Source organism: Thermobia domestica, chromosome 8 (assembly GCF_964235325.1).
Source record: "Thermobia domestica chromosome 8, izTheDome1.hap1.1, whole genome shotgun sequence".
NCBI lineage: Eukaryota > Metazoa > Arthropoda > Insecta > Zygentoma > Lepismatidae > Thermobia > Thermobia domestica.
The window spans coordinates 230,381,755-230,404,656 of NC_137461.1; the positions used below are offsets into that span (position 1 = coordinate 230,381,755).

At 35.2% G+C, this 22,902-nt stretch overlaps 1 protein-coding gene across 1 annotated transcript; it reads left to right on the forward strand.

Moving 5' to 3' along the window:
• The first annotated feature begins 1,640 nt into the window (after nt 1-1,640).
• Nucleotides 1,641-13,231, forward strand: LOC145693473 (uncharacterized). The gene is made up of 4 exons (XM_081769505.1): nt 1,641-1,858; nt 6,943-7,073; nt 9,968-10,135; nt 12,572-13,231. Exons 1-4 carry the CDS (start codon nt 1,711-1,713, stop codon nt 12,857-12,859), a joined length of 735 nt encoding a protein of 244 aa, XP_081625631.1. The 5' UTR covers nt 1,641-1,710; the 3' UTR covers nt 12,860-13,231.
• Nucleotides 13,232-22,902: the final 9,671 nt, after the last annotated feature.

Here is a 22,902-nt window from a genome sequence, read left to right on the forward strand (position 1 = left end):
GTGAATATTAACGTGCCAGTTCATGCGGCATTCAAACCTTGAGCCCCCCTTTTTTTAGACAACTTTCTTCAGTTTGTTTATCCCTGTTTAGTGACGGATGTTTAGATCCTTGGCTATGTCATTTCTGTTTACATACCAGTCTTCCTCTACGTTTTCCAGAATATGATCTAGTGTTCATGTGATTAATCATGCATTGCGATGGGAATCTTAGACATCGAAATTTTAAGGTCGAAACCTCATTTTGAGTATTTCTTTGGTAAAGCGTATTGTCCATAAACAGCATAAATTCCTTCATTTATGCGCTTTTATCGACAGCATAAATGCGCAGCATTTGCGCTTTTATCGACATAAAATTTGAAACTGGAGCATAGTTTTCCGTATCTTCACGGAACAATACTTTACTACTGAATTATAAGATTCCCACTTCTTCTTGAACAGTTACTAGCTTCAATTGTCAGCCTTAAATACTATTAGACCTGAGCCTTCGTGGTTCATATATCCTGAGAGTTGTAATACTAACACAATCTCTTGCACAACACAGGGCCGCCCTTCGGTGGTGCGGAGTCCCAGGTTTATAATTAACTTGCACCAAGGTCTGTAGAACCTATATATATACATAATATTACTCTCCCTACTGGTCTAGTGGTTAGCCATATTTGAGATACATTGTTTATATATTGATCACTAAAACTTACTTCACTTATATTTTAATGATTTAATAATCGTAAATCCCAATCAACTGTGTTTTCAGCACGAAAACGCACACAACTCAACTCTCTTTTATTCTGTGAAACAAACAAACATAAACATGTCGACCCAATGGGTGCACTTCAGTATTCTCCCGTACATTTGTTACAATAGTGCTCGCTTTCGATTATACTGGTATACAAAAAATAAATAAATAAAAAGAATAAAATTTCTGTCACCAGAACAAAACAAACTGTTTCTGGAAGATAATTTGACTGAATCAAAATCAAATTGCAGAATTTCTTCATCGCCCTCAGTTTTCATGTTAAAATAAACCATAAAAATGTGTTTCAGGTTTGAAAAGTTCATTTTATTTGTAAAACGGGTAAAGGGATGAAAAATGAAAACACATTAACCGACACCGGGAGAAAGTAGACATCTATTTAAGAGTATACTTGTCATTGCTGTCATCTTGTATCTCGCTCCACTTTTTTTTTAATAGGAAGGGGTCATGTAATATATCAAATTGGGGTAAAATTTTACGAGAAATACATTGGTGAAGTCTATATTTCCATAAGTTTATATTTGTAAGACGTATCTTTCTGAAAATAATTTAAGTCAGGAAAATCTACACAGAGAAAAATTGTGACGTTCATTCACATGTTTGACTTATACATAGACGTAACCGTAGAAGAAATATATGTAAAATGGAATGTGATGTATAAATATGGTTTGCTGGTAAAAAATGGATGTAATTTTGTTACATTTAAACACCAAGAAGTAAAGTTTAAATGTAACAATCTCGCCTTAAGAGGGACGACAATCTAAGAATATTTTATGTGTCACGCCGTTGTTTTTACGGTGACGTATAAAGTTTCATAAATCACCTGTCGTTACGTTGAAATGTTCGCGAAAATCCGAAAGAAGTCGATCGAACCCGAACGGAAGCCATTTGTATTTCATGAAATTATTTAATGTTGTTCAGGAAAATCTTGTGTTAATTTGTGAGAACAAGTCGGCATCATGGACTCCGACGTGGACGCAAGAGGTGTAAAAAGGGGCAGATGTAATGAAGAAAGTTGTGATTGCGATTATAATACGAGAGAAGAATCTAAAGGGTGGAGTGAATATTGTGACCACCCTCCAACAAAACACGCGAGGATTGAACAAGGTACAGTATGTGGAAATAACGTATGAAATACATTAAGTTGTTAGGAATAATGATGGAAACGATGTAGGAAAGCTCTTTTGATTCTTCCCAGAAGATCAATCATTACGTTCAGTACATTATTTCGGAATGCACACTCTTTTGATGGATGACATTCTTGTATTATTAAAAAAAAATCTCTAATATAAGTTTTTAGATACTACTTGAACATAGCAAACCAGAATGGTTTTGGTTGTCCTCTAAGGGCAAGGTTCTAGATTACTGGTCCCCCTTCTCATGGACAAGGCGTGCAGGTTTACTTTTGGCGCACCACTAGAAAGACCGTGTTGGAAAGTTGGTGCTGGTTTACTCTTGGCACCCACATTGTGAAAGATCTACAGGCAAAATTTAAAACTTTGCATATATATGTGAAACATATTCATAGAAGACATATTTATATAAAACAAATTTCTCCAGGCGATAAAATTAAATGCAAAGCCATGTTTTGTGTCTTTATTACAGCTAAATGGGAATGGGGACTGTGTTATAGAAGGGTTCACTCGAGCAGACGGTTCTACCAAGAACAAAATTTATAGGTAAAATACGATGTCAAACGCTTTTCGTAAAAGAAGTAGAGTGTGAATATAAGTTATTTCTGTCATTAAATATATTGAAACACATTTTGAATGGGAGTGAACGTATTCTAAGTGGAAATAATCTGGTAGAAAGGTGGAAATAATCTGTTCGTGTTAGGGATGGACATTTGCGGTGGATATAATGCAAACATACGATTTTATTACAAATAATTGTGTGATAAAGAGCGTCATATTATAAAGTTTTTGAAGCGTCATGTTATGTTGAAACGTAAAATCAACGATGCGAAGTGTGGAAAAGAAGTGAAAATTCAAAACAGACGAATTTCTCCTTACAGCGGGTCATTTGTACCCGGAAAACCAGTGAATTCATTTTGAAAGTAAGAGATTACAATTATTTAAGTGTTTTGCAAGGTGGAAATTATTGGGGATATTTTATGTATGTTGCACTATCCTTGTTTATGCGTGTGCCCCCCGTCGCTGACGCGCCTTCTCCCTACGAAAGCACCCCTCGCTCCGCTCGGGCCCCCCTCCTACTTTTCTGCTCTGACTCGGTTAGGTAGCATTTGTGCTTTTACTGGGCACGTAGCAGAAGTTGTTTAGTGGTTTATGCATTAGCTCCTCATTTAGTGCACGCTTTGCAAGAAGAATCAGAAAATGCAATAAATGTGTGAAAATTTGGTAGAACCGTCTGCTCGACTAATGCCTTCTAGAACCTTGCCAAAGTAATGCACTTGTATTTTAGGTTTACTAGTATACGGTTTCAAGTCTAAAATCGTTACAAGTGCTTTACGATAGATGAAATAAGTGAATGCATGTGAAAGACCGTCGCTGGCCTGCTTGCTCCCTTCGGTCGCACCCTGTCGCTTACGCTAGGGCCCGCAGCTTCGCCCTATTCAGACTCGGTTAGATTGCATTCCTGCTATTTAGTGAGCACCAAGTAGAGGTTTTGTGTTTTTTCACTTTTGTTTTTGTCATATATCCGGACTACATAGGCCTATATATAAGGAAATCATAAAATAAAATTCGGCCATAATTTTTCAACCATTACTTCTGATGACTTCCTTAAATTTTCTCTACGAGTATGCCAAGTGAGATATTTCCATGTCGCCTAGCGTAAACCATTTAGGAGGCAATAAGGAAGAAATTAGTGAAAGAATTATAATTCTTTCACTAATTTACTTCCTATTGTCCCCTAAAATGTTTCCACTAGGCGACATGAAAATATTTCACTTGACATAGATAAAATTCAAGGGACCACAAGAAGTAACTGTTGAAATGTTAAAATTGTTTTACGATTTGCGTCTAAATACGGCCATTGGATGTGTACCATAAAAACTACAGTGCGAAAAATAAACTAACCGGTGATAGGTAGCAACTAGAAAGCACGAATGTTATGTAACCGAGTCAGAGTAAGGTGAAACTGGTGGGGCTGCACAGGGATTCGTCCGAAGGGAACAGGCGCGTCAGTGATAGTGAGTATGCGCGCAAGCGAGGTTATTCCCTCGTGCATACAACGTGCTCATGGACCGTATTACAGGATCTCTAGTTCTTCATTCATATCACCTTATTATTGATATATTGTCAAAGCGTGGAACGCCTCCTGTTACAGAGGTAAAAAATTTTCTTCAGACGCCCCTGATCCCTCTACTCGTTTCAAAATTAACATGACATTTCTAGGTAGTTTCTACGTTCTATCTTCGCAGTTTGCCCTCACTTATTTCCCACCCTGTATACGGTCTGCCACTAAACTCTCTTTTTCTCTGTTTCTTTTGGTGCTGAATCCAGTGCTAGCAATCATTTTCAACAATTGAATTTACAAAATTTAATGGTCCCTTGTTAGGTATGGCTTCTCAGTTTTACTGTATTAAAGTAAGTTTGCCAATTATTGTGGTGAGAGCCATTATTTTGAAATTTAGACAAAATATTGACAGGTGTGATCCTCTATTTTTCCTTTTTTATATGTGAAAGTGACTCATTAGAAATGGATATTATGCAATTTTATGCCCTCAGAAAAAAACTGGCCCTGACTAGCACTCACCCCTAAAGGTTAACGTCGCGGACTCACTTGTCAATAAGAACGTGAGCAAGGCATGTTTCGGTATGCAGCAGTTTTGTCAAGTAGTATTACCCCAAGTTTGTGTTAATTCATGTTGATAGAGGGGCTTATGGGCTCATTGGTTGGAACACCCACCTCTGGTGCGTGGGATCCTTGGTTCAAACTCAGCTCATGCCATGTGGGCCTTCTGATGGATAAACACCGTGTGCGTGTTTTTTCTTCCGTTTCCTCCCACTTTCTTCATTCCACCAATCGGCCTGGCACGATGCCATTAGGTGTTAAGTTTTAATAATCACGAAGATCCATGCCCCACCGGCGGCCTGACGCCTCAGGAACCTCGATCATCCGCTCTATTATTGTTCGTTTTATGAGTGACAGCACTAATTTCGTGAAAGTTAGTTTCTCAGAAAAGTTGGTCAAGCCTTTCAAAAAAACATGGATGGCGATATTTCAGATTTGTTCGGTAGTCCAATTTTAGAGGTTTTCCCCAGTCCTACCAGGTTAATGCTGGACGGTACCTAATAAGACTGGTCGAGTTCGTCTCAATTTTTGTCTAAGCCTTTCCTTCTCTTCAGTCATCGTGACAAATAGGCGGATGGTAAACTTTAAATTTAAAACAAAACTATTCATGTTAAACAATGCTATACATGTTCATGGAAAAAAGTCAAGGTTAATTTTCTGGGTCATTTTACGGTTCCATGCACAACATTCCAGCACGTGATGGATAAGTCTTGAGACAATAACAAACGCACTGCGAGTCCAGCTTATGAGTATACTCACAAGTGAGTGTCGTAGACAAATCCTTCAGTAATATCCAGTGATGTAATGCTAATTTTTTAGGTGGATATACGCTCCATCCTTTGTTACACACAGAAACATGTTATATGTGTATATATAATTACGCTTATCAAATTACCAACCCTTGAGCACACTCAGACAAGAGGATTTGAAAAGGACGCTGCCTGGACTTATAAGCTGATGTACTATTCCAGCATGCACTTAATCTGTTGATAAAAAGCTTGGATAGATCAGTGAGTACGGCTGGCTATCGATTTTTTTTTTTAATAGAATTACACGAACAGCTGTTTTCAGAGAAAGTTAAACTTTCGACCGTTCACACAGATGTAAATTCCTATAAAATGTAATAATAATAATATTGGTCAAGAAAATGTGAAAAAGCCTTTGCAGATCAACTATCCTAAGAGAAGTTTTCCTTCATTCGCACCAGCCAAATGTCGCAATGGTACCTAACTTATAGGCCCCATGTAGTCTCCTTTCCAACGCCTTTAACGAAGGACGTTATCCGGCTGGCATCTTCATCATCAACCTGGAAATGCCATAACAACCGTTATAATGTGAAATAAATAAATAAATAAATATACTTATGTCTTTCTCTGAAGCAGCTGGCAAATTAACATGTCCTTTGGATTTTTCTTCGCTATTTCTCGATGTCTTTGCTTTTATATTTTCGTTAACGGAATGTACACAGCTATGAGCTATCAGCTTTGAACTAGAGTAAAGACCATATTTTTCTCGGAACTCCCTTCCGCGGTTAGAAAGAAACTGATTCCATTCCTTTTTGCCTCGCTCAAATTGTATCCAATCGGCAGACTTCGAATTTGTATGAAAGAGGCCTTGAAAACTGTAGCCATTACTATGTCAAAATAGAACAGCTTCATTGTTACCACATGAATCTAGGCGGTATTCCTCACCATTCTATCTTCAACTGATCTTTAGAAACAAAAGAGTTTCTAATAGTTTCCCAGAAAAACATTTGGAAACATCTTGGCTTTATTTTATTATAATACCACAGATCAACTTTCAGAAGGTACGAATAGCGCATGTGACATCTTGAAAAAAAAAATTGCAGTTCAGTGTGTTCTTTTTCATTATAGAAGGGATTGACGCAAAACTCAATTCCCACAACCCGAAAACTCAAACCTTTTAAAAGAATTTAGACATCATTCGCGGCAACAGCCTGACGACCAGCTGTTTAGTGAGATTTTTCTGTTTTGAAATAGAGAACATGAAAAAGAGTTGTTATTTGTTCCAATGAAGTGAGTACACTATGAATCGAATGTAGCGTGTACCCACATACTTCCTAAATTTTAGATGGCTATACGATAGTTTCCAAAAATTAGTGGTGGGTATACGCCGTATACCTGCGTATACAATCCATTACATCCCTTGTAATATACCAAGCAACCACCTTCTGTGTAAAAATGGGAGGATCAGCCTCCAAAAGAAGTTACAGCCTGCGTTTAAGATACTATTTCAGCATTAGGCTGTTGTGACTGATAAAATACGGACTTCAAACACTTTTCTTTTTTTTTAAAAAAAAAAAAAAAAGTAAATTCAAAACCTGACTTATATCTTACACACCTGTGTTAATTTTAAATCTGAAAAGGCTGTACACATTTTAGGTACTTTTTTTTTTTTTTTTTTTTTTTTGTCAGATATAGCTGGAGGCTGGACACGAGGTGTGGCACAAACAGCTGAAGAAGTACCTACAGAAAGCAGTCTTCCCCACAGAGAAGACCGAGATGCAGACTCTGAGGAAGAAACTGTACACTTCAAAATTAATGAGGTAATTGACAATAGGTTTTCGAGGAAAATTTATCGGTGTATTTATTGCTCTTTTAGAACGTTCAGTTTCGATAAACTGTCATGCCATGTAAAGAGGCATGAAGGGGCTTTGCGGTATGAATGCAGTTCGTGTAAATCCAAGTTCAAATTTCGTTCCTCGTTATGCAGACATACTAAAAATTGTATTTATGTGTCTACACGCATTCGAAGTAATGTCAGCGGAATCGATCATAGATTAAGTGTTATTACACGGATCCCAATGAAAAATTGCGTATTTACGAAATAAAATGCAATTGTCAAGATAGTTATATAGTCAAAACGAAAAGAAATTTAGAAGTCCGAGTAAAGGAATACATTAGAGATTCAAAAACAGAAACTCCGGTGTCAGGTTTATCGAAACATTTAAAAGAAATGGAACGTAGGGTAGAAGATTCACAAGTTTTGTTTGGAGCTAGAAATGAAATAGAGAGACTGATGCTTGAAAATTTATTTATTCATTAAAAAAAATAAATCTAGACAAGGAATAGTTGACTGGAATGGGGGGTGGTAATTACAAAATTTTCACAGGAATAGCATGACAATAAAAATAATAACATGCCTGCCATATTTTAGTTCACATCACCTTATCCGTATATCGCTGGCGCACTTGCCAACTTTTTTTTTCACAGCTCTCTCCTTGGTTAGTCCGTTCCTTTTCATTCCTTGATGTTCCTATTCTTTTTCTTCTTGTTTCTAACCTCCGTGACCAAGACTCGAGGGGCGAGTCGAAAGCTTGGAACTCTAAAAATTCATGAATTACAGAAATCTGTAAATAGATTGATATTTAGAATTTTTGAGCTTGGTTTTGCAATGTCTAAGGACGAGTATTAGCTCATTTGCCTACGCTGTAACTTGGATAAAGTACTTATTACTTTCGTGAATTCATGAAGAGTGTAATGTACCATTACAATTACGTAATGTGGTCTCCGCTCGGAGGGGCCCACTAAATTTATCACCTACTGTACCATGCTAATTTTTCCGAAATAGGTTTCGATGTATACATGATATTCAATTGATTATAATTATACTTGGAATTAATGTGGAAATTCGGGATAATTTCGTAGTAACTATATTTTGGGGAATAATATCTTTATCCATACGTTATTTCACGATAATATTTAGCATATGGGTGTTTCAAATAGGGAAACATTGAAATCATCATCTTAATGCTGTACAAAAACTAGGCCCGCTATTGGGCAGGAATTCTTAGAAAAATGTAGCAATCTAAATTTTGGTTGAATATTTTGGACCCTGATTGTCCTTCTTGACATGCCCATATCCTCTCTGAAATCCGGTTTGATCCAGATTTTACCATTTTCTATTCGTTTTGTACTTTCCGCTGCCAAAAATCTCTGCTGTGATTGGAACTATTTCCCGAACTATAGTATTACGGCGCGAGAACCTCCATTCCAAGACGCGGCGTACATCAAGGACAACACTGTAACTTCAGCTCCTCTAAATTTGGAAAATTTCTGCAGATAAACGGAATAAATCAAGGTAACACGAGTTCAAAACAATAGTTAAATCATCTGGACGTAGAAGGGAGCCATAAATTGTTATTTTCATCAGCGAAAACAGGCAGAAATAGTAAAATATATAATTCAGTTCATAAGACGCCATGTTTACAGCATATAAACAGTATTAATGGCTAATATTTTTTTTCTAAATGTAATAAATTGTATAAAACAATGTAGTTACAGTTTCCTTTGGAATATTTTATCCTTGTTTATACGCTGTCCCGTGTGTATGTGTGTGTGACTGAGTGATAATTTTTAGCCTTAAGTCGTAACATGAACGTTGGTTTATTGTAATGGTTTTACAATGCATGACAAAGGTTATAAAGGATAAAGTCTAAAACAAATTATAATCGGCTCTGAGAAAAGCCAAAATAACAGGATATGCCTGAATGAACGACGATCTTTCAGAAATATCAAAATTTTTATTTATAACAAATGTATGCATTACTCGATTTTTTTTTTTTTTTTTTTTTTTTTTTTTGCTGATTCAAATATGTGATCGATCTCTGAATCTTGGAGTTCCGAGACTGGATATTAGGTAACCTTCGTTCTAAAATAATGAATAAACAATAGAACTAAACTATCTTGTCACCCGGGCTGGGTCGGGGCAACTCCCACTGGCGTAGTTGCCTGGACCCAGGTCAGGGTTGTATGGGTGAACACGTGTCTATTCCGGATCCCTACAATATCAATACTTGTGCAATAACATTCTGAATACAGAGTACCTTTTAGAAATTATTCGAGTTTCTTCACCATATTCCCAAAATTATCCAGTAATTCGTTCTCCTCAGATCTCCTATCATCTTCTTCCTTTCCTTCTTCTTCCCTCTTCCTTCCTACCTTCTTCTTACTCTTCCTCACTCTTTCTTTCACTATTTCTATTAAAACCTGAAAAGACTGAGAGTTGTCGCTATTGACACGGTCATTAAAATTGTTTGATATTTCTTCGGAAGTCCGATATGAATTAGTCAACCCGACAACAAACATTTCGAAGTTAGTAGAATACAATCCATTTATTTTATTCATATTTAATTAGATTATATTCCAATATTCAAAATTTAAGACAGTTTGAAAAAAATCGGAAAAATGAGTTTAGTAGCGACTCTCACCCCTGCTTTTCCCTCTCTTGACGCCCCTATTATTCTATTCTATTTTATCTTCTCTTTTCAAGAGTACAATTAGATTCATTTTCTCGATCCATCTACGTGCTTTGAATATTACCGTCTACGCACCGTGAAATCTACCGTAAGATAGTATGAAGGAAAAAGATTTATGGATTTTTCTTTTTTCTTTTATTTATTTATTTATTTATTTATTTATTTATTCCCCTTTATTTCAGTTGGAAACAGAGGCAAGTCTTTACTTTGGATACGACGTAGACACTCTTGAAATTAAGCTGGGAGATGCAGTGTCAAAAGTGGCACTATCAGCCAACATAGAAAATAATATTTTCGCCCTAGAAAGACATTTGCAGCCAAAGAGATTTACGCTTAGAGCAATTTCCCAGGTAGGTGTATATGTAATAGAGTTAAGGGAATTGTTACTGAGAATTGCTTATCACCGATGCAATTTGAGTAAACATTAGTTTAAAATTTCATTTAGTAGTTTACGTTACTATTGTTATGAAGATACACTTCTGTGCATATTAATCCACATCATTCTTCTAGTATAAGAGTGAAAAAATTACATTTAATGTGTAACCCCATACTTTGGCCTCTGCTCGTCCCGCAAGTCCTTAACACATCTATTGATACCTCCTTATTAATAAGCACGAGATCAGTAAACAGTAAAACAACCAGCTGATTAAAAAATAATAATATGGAAGAGCTTTGAAACGGCTGTCTATCTACTATTATGTTACACGTTTCCAAAGTAGATAATGCTAATATGGTCAGAGTTCTAAAGGAATTGTGGAAGTATGAAGGATGTTTGTTTATTGAGAACATTATAGGAAATAAGATACATGCATTTTTTAATTATTTTTTGGAGATATGTCACCAAAAACATGAGAAAGGAAACAGTCACGGCCTTATTAGGTAAAATCTGTACATTCACCTGGTGAAACTTAGTAAAATGGTAAAAAAAAAAAAAAAAAAAAAAAAAAAAACTCAGTCAGGATGCTAAATCCTGAAAGGTTCGAATTCGCGATCCCCTAATCCAATCCTCCCGGTCTACAATAGTCACATTGTGACCGACTCAGACTGTCTTGTCTCGAAATGATATCTCCTGTGAAGCATTTTTGGACATCCTCGTTTTCCACAGACATTTTCCATGTATGTCGTATCTTGGGGTACACTGATTGACACTTATTCAATAGTAGTAATATGGTTTATATTATTGCAATATTCTTTTATTTATAAATGAAGTATTAGTTTTCCATTGATAAAATAACTAACACACGTCATCAAGAATATGATTTTAACGGTCGCTTGAGATTTGATATATTATTGGGAAGAGCTCCGCTGTACTAATTTCGACGCTAATATTGCGCATCTTTTTTACAGTTGTAGGTGGCCAAACTACCACAACAGTGTCGCTGCTTTGCACTTTCTTACAGAACGGGGCTTCTTCCATAATGGTATTTACTATTTCAAGATTTGACGTGTGTGTAAGAATTGTTATGAACGTTCTAACCGAGCGAAGAAACTTCTAAGGACGGGACCTACAGTTTAATGTGGGTTCCGAACATCATGTGTCCCAACCGGAATTGAACGCAGGACCCTTTTGTTGGAAGGAAGCTAGTAAAATTTGACGTGTGGGTGGTTCTCAATCATAATCGTGCTTTTGTGAATAAGTTATTAACGTTTTAAACGAGCTTCTGAGCTTCTAAAGGACGAGACCTAGTTTAAAGTGGGCTCCGAACCACATGTGTCATCTACTGGGAATCGAACCCAGGACATTTTGATTAAAAGGTAGCGACTATTACCACTCATCCATAGGGTACACTCGTGCCTTTGTGTTGTAACATATGTATTTGTTACTAGTGAAATGACATTTTTATTGTGATTTTTTAAAAAGTAAAATTGTGCACATTAAACGGATTGATTTTTGGTCCAGATTCATACGGATTGTTTCAATAGCTAGCAGTTATTGAAAAAGATGCTCGAAGGTTAATGTCTGTACAGACAATTTTATTCCTGTAGAGTATCAAAGGCTCAGGCAACTCTTAGGGCTAATTGACTCTACCTTTGAACTCCAATATTACTCTAAACATTAATACATTTTAAGGCCAGTCTGCGGCAGAAGTTTACACTCAAGACTCCATTTTGAGAACATCAGGTGACATCATCTTCCAAGTGTAAAAGAATTAAAGGATAATTAAAAGGCCTGCCTGGACACGCTGTTTTATAATAAATAACCTAGTGTTTTACCTGCTGTGGCTTTTACGCCTGATAAAGTATACAGTTAGATAATTTTAAACTATAGTGTTCATATCGATTCTAATAATATGTGCAGGTCAAAGTTTGCTCTCACACTTCTTTTACAGGTAACAATAGTCTTATTTTAGTACGGTTTTTTAGTATCTTCCACAGAAGGTATAAATTTCAATACAAGTTGACGCTCTGACATATTATGTGAGTCTACTTCAGAATTATCCGGTTAAGAAATTTTACAACTTGGTGAAATACTTTCGCCGCAGACTGGAAATGCATCTTATCACATTGTTTCTTAGTTCAGAAAGGACGGTTGTTTCTTTATTTTATTTTTTTATTTTCATTTTCATTTTATTTATTTATTTATTTTTGAAGATCTTGAGTTTAATAAAAGCACAAACTCTCAGCAACGTGGACAAGCTTTTTTAGGTCAGTTCGAGGATTGATTCACATACCAGTACGTATTTTTTTTTATTCTCATTGTACATAGTATTTACTAAAAACTAAATTATCTGTTTAAATTTCTTCCAAATACACTATATATTAAATTATTATCATTTTACTTGCAGGAGGCAGACATACATCAGAAGACGAGTATTGTAGGACCAACAGTGTTTTTTGGCACAAAGAAAGAAATATATTGTGGTTCTGAAGAAATTATTAATTTGAAAAACGGATGCTCTGGGTTTAGAGCTGCAGTATTATTACTAACAGTATATTACGTAAAGAACTTGAACTATCCAAGTGCATACGGTCAAATTCTGGGCTTTTTACAATGCGTCCTAACTCGAGAAAAATTTCCTAAGCAATTGATGTCGCAAAGACTTTTTGAAACTGTGAAGCTCCTGAAGCTGTGAAGTTTTTAAAAGTGTAAAAGTGAAATGTGAATGTGAAATATAGTTCACTGAAACAGTGTTTCACTTAATGCTTGTGTATTATTTTTGTTTACCTGATTAATATTTTTTATTCTTTCTAACAGTAAATGATCTCACTTTTTAAACGATATTTAACAAGGAAAACTCTTAACAAAGTCACGTCAAAAGTTCCCTTGAAAACTTGTACACGGGTAGATGTTTAAATTAAAGGTCAATAGAAAACAATCAATGCTCACGAGACATAAAGTACAAGAAAGATCAATTAAATTTGCTTGAAATTAGCCCTGCGACTGAAAGCATATAACACCATTATCAGTATATCCAGGAACTATCCAACCTAACCTAACAGAAGATTAGTACCAACAGATTATGTGATAACTTTCAAACAATACTATAACGATTTCGTAAATTTCAATCGCTCATGAAAACAGGCATCCTGTGTAGTCCGTAATATAACCGCAATACTGGCCAACTCACTGACGGAAATGCTATCTACGTTAATGCTGATTTTCAAAGATTACTATTGATCCTTATGTATATATAAATATGTAGCTTATATTTCGTAGAAGCATATAATATTATGTGGTTGGTATTTTGTTTATACATTGTCTACAAGTGTAAAAATGTTCAAGGCAGTTTCAGTTTGATCTTGTAAGATTTTATAATATTGTGGGATGAAACGTTGCTGTTTTAGCAGTTTATTAAATTCATTTTTAACGCCTTTTAGTAGCTGTAGCTCTGGCCTAGAGGTCTGCACGGGCAAAATTAGCCCTGTAATTGATGTAAATAAAAATACAATTTTGCTTTCATTGTTAAGTTGCTGTAAACGGGCTCATTTGATTACGACACAAGCTCGGCCTAAATACTAAAACAAATTTCGGATTTGGATCGGGCCTCACATTATAAATTCACGGGCTGGGCCGGGCTCGGGCTAAAATTCCGGGCCGTGCAGACCTCTACTCTGGCCAGCATTGAGTATAGACCAAGGATGGTATTGGCCAGGGTCATTCTTACGGTACCATTCCCGCATTCGCCTGATTAAACTGTGGGAAACCATGGAAAACTTAAGTAAGGATGGTTGGCGGTGCGACTTAACAAATTGGCCTCCTCACTACGAGATGTTACCAGCTGGACCGCGAGGACTGGCTGTATCTTGCTTTGGTCCCACAGTGATGAAAAGCAGCAGTGTCGAGTTTTTTTAATCAACAAACTGTAAACTTGGTTTCTATGAGCAATCCAGCTGTTTTGTTGCATTGTGCTAAACAATTTTTTCCTACTGCTTAATTGAGTTCAACAAAGTGGCTTCGGAGTGTGTGGAGCTTTGTTTTCTGAGCATCACAATATTCTCAAGGTAAGAACCCGAATTCCACATTTTCATTTTAAAACAAATGTTTAAGTTCAGCATTATCTTGTTAATTACCGCAGATATTGTATAATACAACATTCTCGAGATTTATTTATCACGTCTAATAATAAATTAGTAGAAAATTCATAGGCATACCTGGTGACAATGCCTGTATGAAATGCCATTCTTAGATAAAGTAGTAAATAGTCTAAATTTTCTGTACTAGCATAGCTTCCTCTGCCACATTACTGAAAGGGAATAGTTCTAAGAAAAACCTAGCCAACTTTCGATTGTTATCGTAAGCTTTTTTTTTTTTTTTTTTTTTTTTTTTTTTTAAAGGGCAAACGGTATACCAATCAATTTTCTTGAGTTAGTTAGGTTCCTCTTTTGAGCACTACTTCCTTTCAACAAAACATAGTAGATAATTAGACATTATATTTGGATTATTTACATTATACTTAACTCTTTTAGGATTTATGATAACTATAGTTACCATTACATAGTATTATCTTTTACTCAGATGCATTTTGGAACTTGTTGGTCAACTTTGCGGTGCCAAGTGGGGGCGGGGAAGTGTGACTTTTTTCTTAAGACAAATTTTTAAATTTTTTTAATGCCTTTATTTAGTTTTCAAGATATCAGATTGAAACTTTGCATATTGATTGTGTGCACCTTTGAGTATTTCTCAATTTGTTTGAGAGTCCTACGTGAACGCATGTTCGAGCCTGAGGGACGCAACTATTCCGAGGGGACGATTTTTCAGAAAAATCCGGTTTTTCCAGATTTTTCCGGTTCAGGTGTACGAGACGTACATGTGAGTGATACCGTTGGGAAGGGGAGCTCCTTCTTGGTTAAGCGGTTAGCGTACGCACCTTTGGCGCGGGAAGCCCGGGTTCGGATTCCACATTAATCAGTAGTTCCACGTCTCATGCTGCTGAACGGGACGTTAAACTCAAAATCAACAACCACCGATGGAAAGGGCTCGTTATACTGAAAAATAGCGTTTGAACCATGGCTCAATTTCAAATAGTAATGACGCAGTAAATTTTTAAAATATGTATGTATAAAAATGGGTCACCTTCATACTTTCAAAAAAAAAATCGTCCTTAGTTTTCAAGATACAAGATTGAAATTTTGCAATCGCATTGTGTACCTAACTACGTAATTAAAAAAAAAAATCAGATCCCAACTTTAGACCCGGGCCAGAGGGGCGTAAAAATTTTGAAAAATCTCCCGGTTTTCCCTGATATTCCCGTTTCTGGTGTACGGACAAGCGAGTGGTACCGTTGGAAAGGATGTTTTCTGAAAGAAACTAGCTCTGAACCATAACCTTACGATAAATAGTAAGTAAGCAGTAGCTGTTTGAGTGAAAGTCTAAATTTTACCTCAAAAAGTGGAAATCCTAAAAGGGTTAATAATGTGAGTTACTTACCATACAAATTGTCGATAAATATACCTAAATTTTGTACCCTATATACCAGCATGAGGCCTCTTCTATTTATATGTAACGGTGGGCATTCTATTTATGTGTAACGGTTGGCGCTTCTATTTATATGTAACATACATCAAGTTTGTTACGTTCATTTAAGCGTCACATTGTGCTTAATTTATACGTTACATGAGACCTTCCATTTCTATGTAACAATATTACATCCATTTTATATGTAAAAAAATCGCGATTTTTTTACGCTTATTTAAGCGTCACACTTTTTAGAGTGTAATGTACGCTAGTGAGAACATCGTAGGCATAATCAGCTTGAAATCGTTATCGACTGCAGACAAAATGAAATGGTGATGAGACGATCACCTTAAGGAACTGATGGAAGATGGATGACGTATTTTCCATTGGATTATTCGAGTTAGAAGACAAACCTTCATAAGCAGCCACCTATTCAGTACTCACTAGTATACATTCGCTTTTCCTGACTTGATTTTTCAAAATAAAATACATACACGGGATTTTTCGCAGGAGAGGATAAAGTTTGTCTAGTAGTTTTGTATTTTTAATATACATAGGCAGTTATAATAAGAGAAAGGGTATGCAAAGAAGTCGCACTGAGGCTGATTTATTTGATACCACCTTGGTATTCAAGGTAGTATCACATGATATAATCAGTAAGAACGTCAGGAGCTTTACTTAGTGAGGTGTTCAAAATAAAAGTGGGTGTGCACCCAGATGATATACATTTTTAAGTAAACTCAAAGAAACCAATATTTTTACTCCCACGGTTGTGTGTAATGGAATTTGGAAGAGTGTTAGGGGTGTTGGGGGTGTGCAGAATACTCCTTGGACATTATATCATTTTTACAACAGAAGTTGTAAACGTAAAAAAATAATAATAGAATAAAATAAAACAAAAAACAAAGAAACAACTGCAGCATTAAATTTAGAATAAAATAAAATAAAAAGTAAAGAAAGAACTGCAGCATTAAATTTAGAAAATATTTACTTATGCTCGGAAACTTAATACAAACTATTCATTTACTTGTTAGGCAGAGGCCAAATCCTCCCTTGTGGAGTCCATGGATGTACCGGTATTGCAATATATGTTGTTGTGTGTACTTGACAAACGAGAATAGCAGAGCCATCGTAACGGTACCATAGCCACTTTTCCGATGCCCCACAAGCAGAATTGCATGTATTAATTACCTGTATTAGGAGCAAAATTTAGTCATAGGGACCAAAACACACTTGTTTGCTCTGGGGCCTAATATGCTGTTAAAGCGGCACTGGAGAGTAGAGTAGACGGCACTAGCACGCCCCCCCTTACGCTCGGGGCCCGATTGGGAGCAATCGGTCCAATCGGCTTAAGGCCAGCCCTGCTTGCACAAACGGGTGAATATTTTGAAAACTACCTGACACTCAAATGTGTTGACTGGAATACACTCTACATTACATGTAGTCCGTATCATATCAGGACTCTTGCAATAATTTCTTGTTGCAATGAACATAGAACTAAAGAAATAAATCTGATCTAATGGGCTTGTTATTACATTACCCATTCATCATTATTTTCATTTGCAATATTTTCATAACAATTTCTGTTGTTTTCATGATATACCAGTCACATAACCAAATTCGTCATTTTTTTAGTAAACTGGAAATGATCTGTTAAAATCTACAATGTTAATGCAATATGCGTATTGAAAATTTCCAGTTTATTTAGAGCTTCAAAAATATCATTGGGTGAAATAAATTTTCTTTATGTATATAGTAGGCCTATATAATCCATATACGAGTATATATATATATATATGGGGAGAGAGAGAGAAAGAGACATATATATAAATATATATAGATATATATTCTAATATTAATACATCCTCTCTAAAACACCAAAATTATATTACAAATTAAATCTAAAATTATATTTTGATTTTGAAATTAATATCTTGTATTAATATTTTGAAATTAAATCTAAAATATGTTTATATATAAAAATACAATTAATATAATTTTAATACAATTTTATCGCTATTTGATTTAAATTGGGTGGTAACTGCAAATTGAAGAGGTTCTTTTATTATATTATATTTACAAGAGGTGGAGTTACTTTTTGTTTATCAATATAATCGATACAGTTCTTGCAGCAAGTCTTGAAACAATATACAGACTGAGTGACGGTCCACTAATTGTGCAACCCATTAAGATTGTAAGATAAAACTGATTTTGCTTCCCTTCCTTTGTTATGCCATTTCAGAAAATGATCAATTTTTGAGGTTTAACATTATTTTCCCTGTTCCGGTTAAAGACTGTTTATATTAATAACTATGCTTCTCTTTGCAAGAGAAAACAATCAGTCGTTTCAAACAAACTCATAATGCATACGTTTATTTTCTTCATTCCAAATCTTTTACAGCATATATTATATGATTACGGAATTCCATCCCTAATACAATTTGAAAGGGGAATTACTTTATTCAAAAGAAGAATGAAACATTTTCTTAACGCAGATTACCAGTACTGGCAATCAATACCACATAAATTATTTCGTCATGCATTTTCTTCTCTATGCAGATACTTCTCTTTCTGTTATCATTCATTATGTTCTTTCTATGTGAACTTACTGAACATGGCGAATCTTAAAGTGAGCAGCACAGTATAAAGTTAAAGGATACACTTGAGATCGCTCTCTTGAAAAATTTTAAAAATTAAGGTATGCAACCACACTCTTTCACTGACGATATAGTCCCTGAGCCTAAAATTTGATCAACGGTACCATTTTTACGGGAGTGAGATCTCCCATCACTTTGCAAACGGATACATGATCCCATCATGTCAAAACTGCCTAATAGATTTTCGTCAGCCACTTCATTATGCCAAGTATGACTTCATCAACATAGACACCTACTGATTTCACTGTAGCGAATTTAAAAGGTAATTACTCCACTATCAATCAAGATTGAAACTTAGTAATTTTCTTATTGACAATAAGGAAATTACTAAGTTCCTATCTTCCAGGTCTAATTCTAAAATTTTTTTTTAAAAAATCTTCATTTCCACCATTTGGAAAGTGAAAAAAGTTAAGAGGACATATTTCATTGAATTATTCAATAACAAATAACTAGGAAAGAGAGAGATATTTTAACAAAAAGACAGTGGTATAAACAAAATTATGCACTTCAAAAGCTTTCAAAAGACACCTGAATCACGCCATAACAACTGTAAGAACACCGTAAATAGTCATACCATAACAACATTGTTCTCATTTCATAAGTAAATACTTCATTAACAAATTCTACAAACTATTCCTGTTGGAAACTAACGAACGAGTAGCTTTTGCTGAGGAGTTAGTTCGTTTCAGACGAGTTTTAGGAGTTCACTTATTTCAGTACTTAACTCAAAGTTCACAAATAGGCGTATACATTTAAATAATAATATGATAAATGAAGGATTGTATAGTATAATTTATATTCACGGAGAAATTAAATGTCGACTAAAAGCAGGGAATTCGTGTTACTATTCAGTTCAAAATCTCTTGTCGTCGCGAATTCTGTCGAGGAATTTGAAGCTTAAAATATATAAAACGATAATCATGCCTGTTGTTCTGTATGGTTGCGAAACATGGTCGCTTACTCTGAGGGAAGAAAATAGACTGAAAGTATTTGAGAACAGGATCCTGAGAAGAATATTCGGACCCAAGAGGAACGAGAATGGGGAATGGCGGAAGCTTCATAACGAGGAACTACATAGTTTATACGGTTTGCCCAACATTGTTAGGGTCGTCAAGTCTAGGAGGCTTAGGTGGGCAGGTCATGTAGCTAGAATGGAAGAAAGTAGAAACGCTTTCAAAGTCTTGACTGGAAGACCAATCGGAAAACGACCATTAGGAAGACCTAGGCGCAGATGGGAGGACAATATTAAGATGGATCTCGCAGAGATTGGAATACAAAGTAGAAACTGGATGCAGTTAGCTAAGGATAGAAGTCAATGGAGAGCTTTTGTGAACGCAGCATTGAACCTCCGGGTTCCATAGGCCATAGAGTTAGTTAGTTAGTTAGTTATAGTATAATTTATAACCTGGTTTCTTAATAATATTAAGGAAGAATATCTCATTCAAAGATTGAGCTTGTGCAGTCATTTTTGTCGTAAACGTTTATAATGATACAAACGTAACTGTAGTAAATTACTGAATATTAGTTGCTGCGTCCAAGCCTTCGGCCCACTGTGTACACTATAGATTAAAATCGTGCTTAATTAAAGGTTCTAATTGTTTTCATTTAACCTTTTTTTTTTAAAAAAAAGGAAAAAGGTTGTTCGCCAACCAATATGCAGTTATGCAAATATTAATACTGAAATCAAAATATGATTACTCTCTTGTCTTAATAATAGACAGCAATACTCAATATCCATTTGTAAATGATTAAATTGAAACAATACTGTTTTTAAGTTGTAGTTAAATAGTCGCAATAGATCCTTTCTATTTCAAGTGTGCCACTGCTGGTGCTGCTATCGATTTATATTTTCCCGTTTCTCCTTCGAAAGAGGAGAGACAAGTTGCTCTGGCCGAAAGCCTTCAATAGTGTGATGCAAACGTGGTTGCCACATTTAATTATTTCACGGGCTTCGCTGTGCACTGTCTTGTTAGCCATTCTAAGTAGCCTACGATTTTCACTCACCAAGACCAAACGACTGAATGACAAATTGGCAACACAGCCGAGGTAATTCGCTTTTTTCTCAAAGCAAAGATAATGTTTTCCCCGTAAGAGGAAGGTGGGGATGCGGCCGAAGTATGTTTCGCATATTTTCCGAGGGCATACTTAAAATATAAAGGCTCTAGTGTTAAATCGATAAATTTTCTGCACGCTAGTGACATCTACTAGTATTGGTGTCGGACGGGCAGAGCAAGTAGTGACATCTTCTAGCATAACTGCTTAGTATTCGGAATTAACGTGACACAAACTGATAAGTCCCCTTTTTATAATTAGGAATGTATACACCATAATTATATGTAGTATCGGCGACTTCAATTAGTTCTGCCTTGAATTGACTCACTTCCTCCTGTTCGCGCTGACTACGGCCTAATGTGTAAATAAGAAATCTTAATTTTCCAATATAAATTACAAATTATGTTCGATATTAATTTCTTTTGGAACATAAACTCAACACTCAGCCTTGCATGCATCTTATTAGGGCTTCATCCGGCTACGAGGTTTACGGAGTTCTGCCATTGCCAAAAGAGAGTGAAAAAAAAATGTTGAAAAGAGAGAGTGAGTAAAAAGGATTGGAATTGCAATTAAAATTACTTACTAAAATTCATAACTTACCTCTCGGCAAATTGCGGAGGGAACTGTTATGTAAATTACTGAAAGCCCTAAAAGCATTGGAATTTCTGATATGAGGATTATGAGTCTGTTTAACTTGTCTAAAGTTCTACTTGAATATTCAATCATATGATACATTAAAAATACTAAGGAAAGAAATATGCGTAATATGTGTGTTAGTAGGCAAAGTCCATAGCTATCATACAATGTAATAGTCAAATTTTCTAATTTGAAATGGTGATCTCTAAAATTTTCAACTTTCTTACAATAACGTTTTACAATTTCTCTGGTAGGATTTCTGTAAATTTTGTTTGTGCTGTTACGGATATCATTATTAAGATACGAGAATTGATCCTTGATAAATTCTGATAAGGTAAAATATCAAATATCAATTACTATTTTTTGAATATGAAAACAAAGATGATGCAAAACTTGTACAACTCCGAGAACAATGTTGCTTGCACAGCTATAACATGTGGATATCTCTAGGAAACATACGTGAACAGCTAGGAACATGATCATCAAAAGTTTGTAAAGCATCGATTTTTCTAGTTTCTGAAAGTAATCCTCATTACTGATGTTAAGGAAACTAATATGTTTCGATAACTCTGTTAAAATCACGTAGGAACTCAAAGAACATCGTGCAGTGAAGTAAATTCCACTAATACCAGGTAATATCCTAGCAGAAATGATCAATATGGTTTTGTATATATCTGATGGTTCTCTGCTTGTCATCATTTGTTCGATACCCACAAATGACATTTGCACATTGGTAATAAACGACACAATAAGGCAATATATGAGCAAGAATCGAGAATAGTGAAATGTGTATCCGAAAGAAGTGGAGTTAATTTTAGCGAAAGGAATTAAATCAAATAATTTAGACAGCAGAAGAAAATATCTCAGTGCTGAAAAGTAATTCATTTTCTTTTCTGCAAACGCACTTATGGAACGCTAGAGATCGGGAAAAAATATAACTGATAATGTAAGTTAATTCACATAGAATTTGTGATTTATGCTTCCACCAGAAGATTTTAACTGACTGATGGAATCAAGAATTTTTTTTTTTTGTTATGTTACGGAAAACATTTGATTTTACTTACTTGTCACTCTGTAACAGAAATAAATTAAATGCCAAACATTATTTGAACTGAAACACTAAACATATTAAAACTGTGTGAAGAATATAAACACGAGTGATTGGGTCATTCAATGAAAACCACACCCATTTTTCAAGAATAAATGATTAATTGAATTTTGAAGTTATTAGAAAATTGTGAATTACAAATAATAAAATTACCAAGAAGAAGGAACAGTGAATAAGCTATTTGGATAGGCCTGGTGTGAACATTTTATTAAGTTTTCGTACTACATTTTCATTTTTAAGTTGCTTTACAGAGTCAAATACATTTAACCTGTTCCCACAAAAAACATACCAGGTTAGGAAACTCGTATCTTATTCGTACCTTATTGATATTCTTCTTGTGATTGCTAGTATTACTATGTTTTATTACTCTTGTTAAACCACGTACAATGAATAATTACCTAAACAGTGCAAAGTAAATAAATTATATGATGTGATCAACTAAAATAACTGAAGTCATGTTTCACAATAATACTTTTATTACAACTCAAAAATAAGATAACACGATATTCAATCTGTACATATTTGTACAACCAATATTACCAAATATTATTTCATCATAATTTATGATCACGAAACACTTGTATCAAAAGCAGGTGCCTGAAACTTAAAAATAATCATTACTATTTATGACTCTGGTATGATTGAATCCGAAACCTAAGTAAATATTTAGAAGGGAAAGTGTGTTAAGTTTGATGAATGAGTTCACTCTAATATTAGGAGAATGTTTACAGGACTGTGTTCATTGGAAGTGTCGAACGGTTAAGTCTT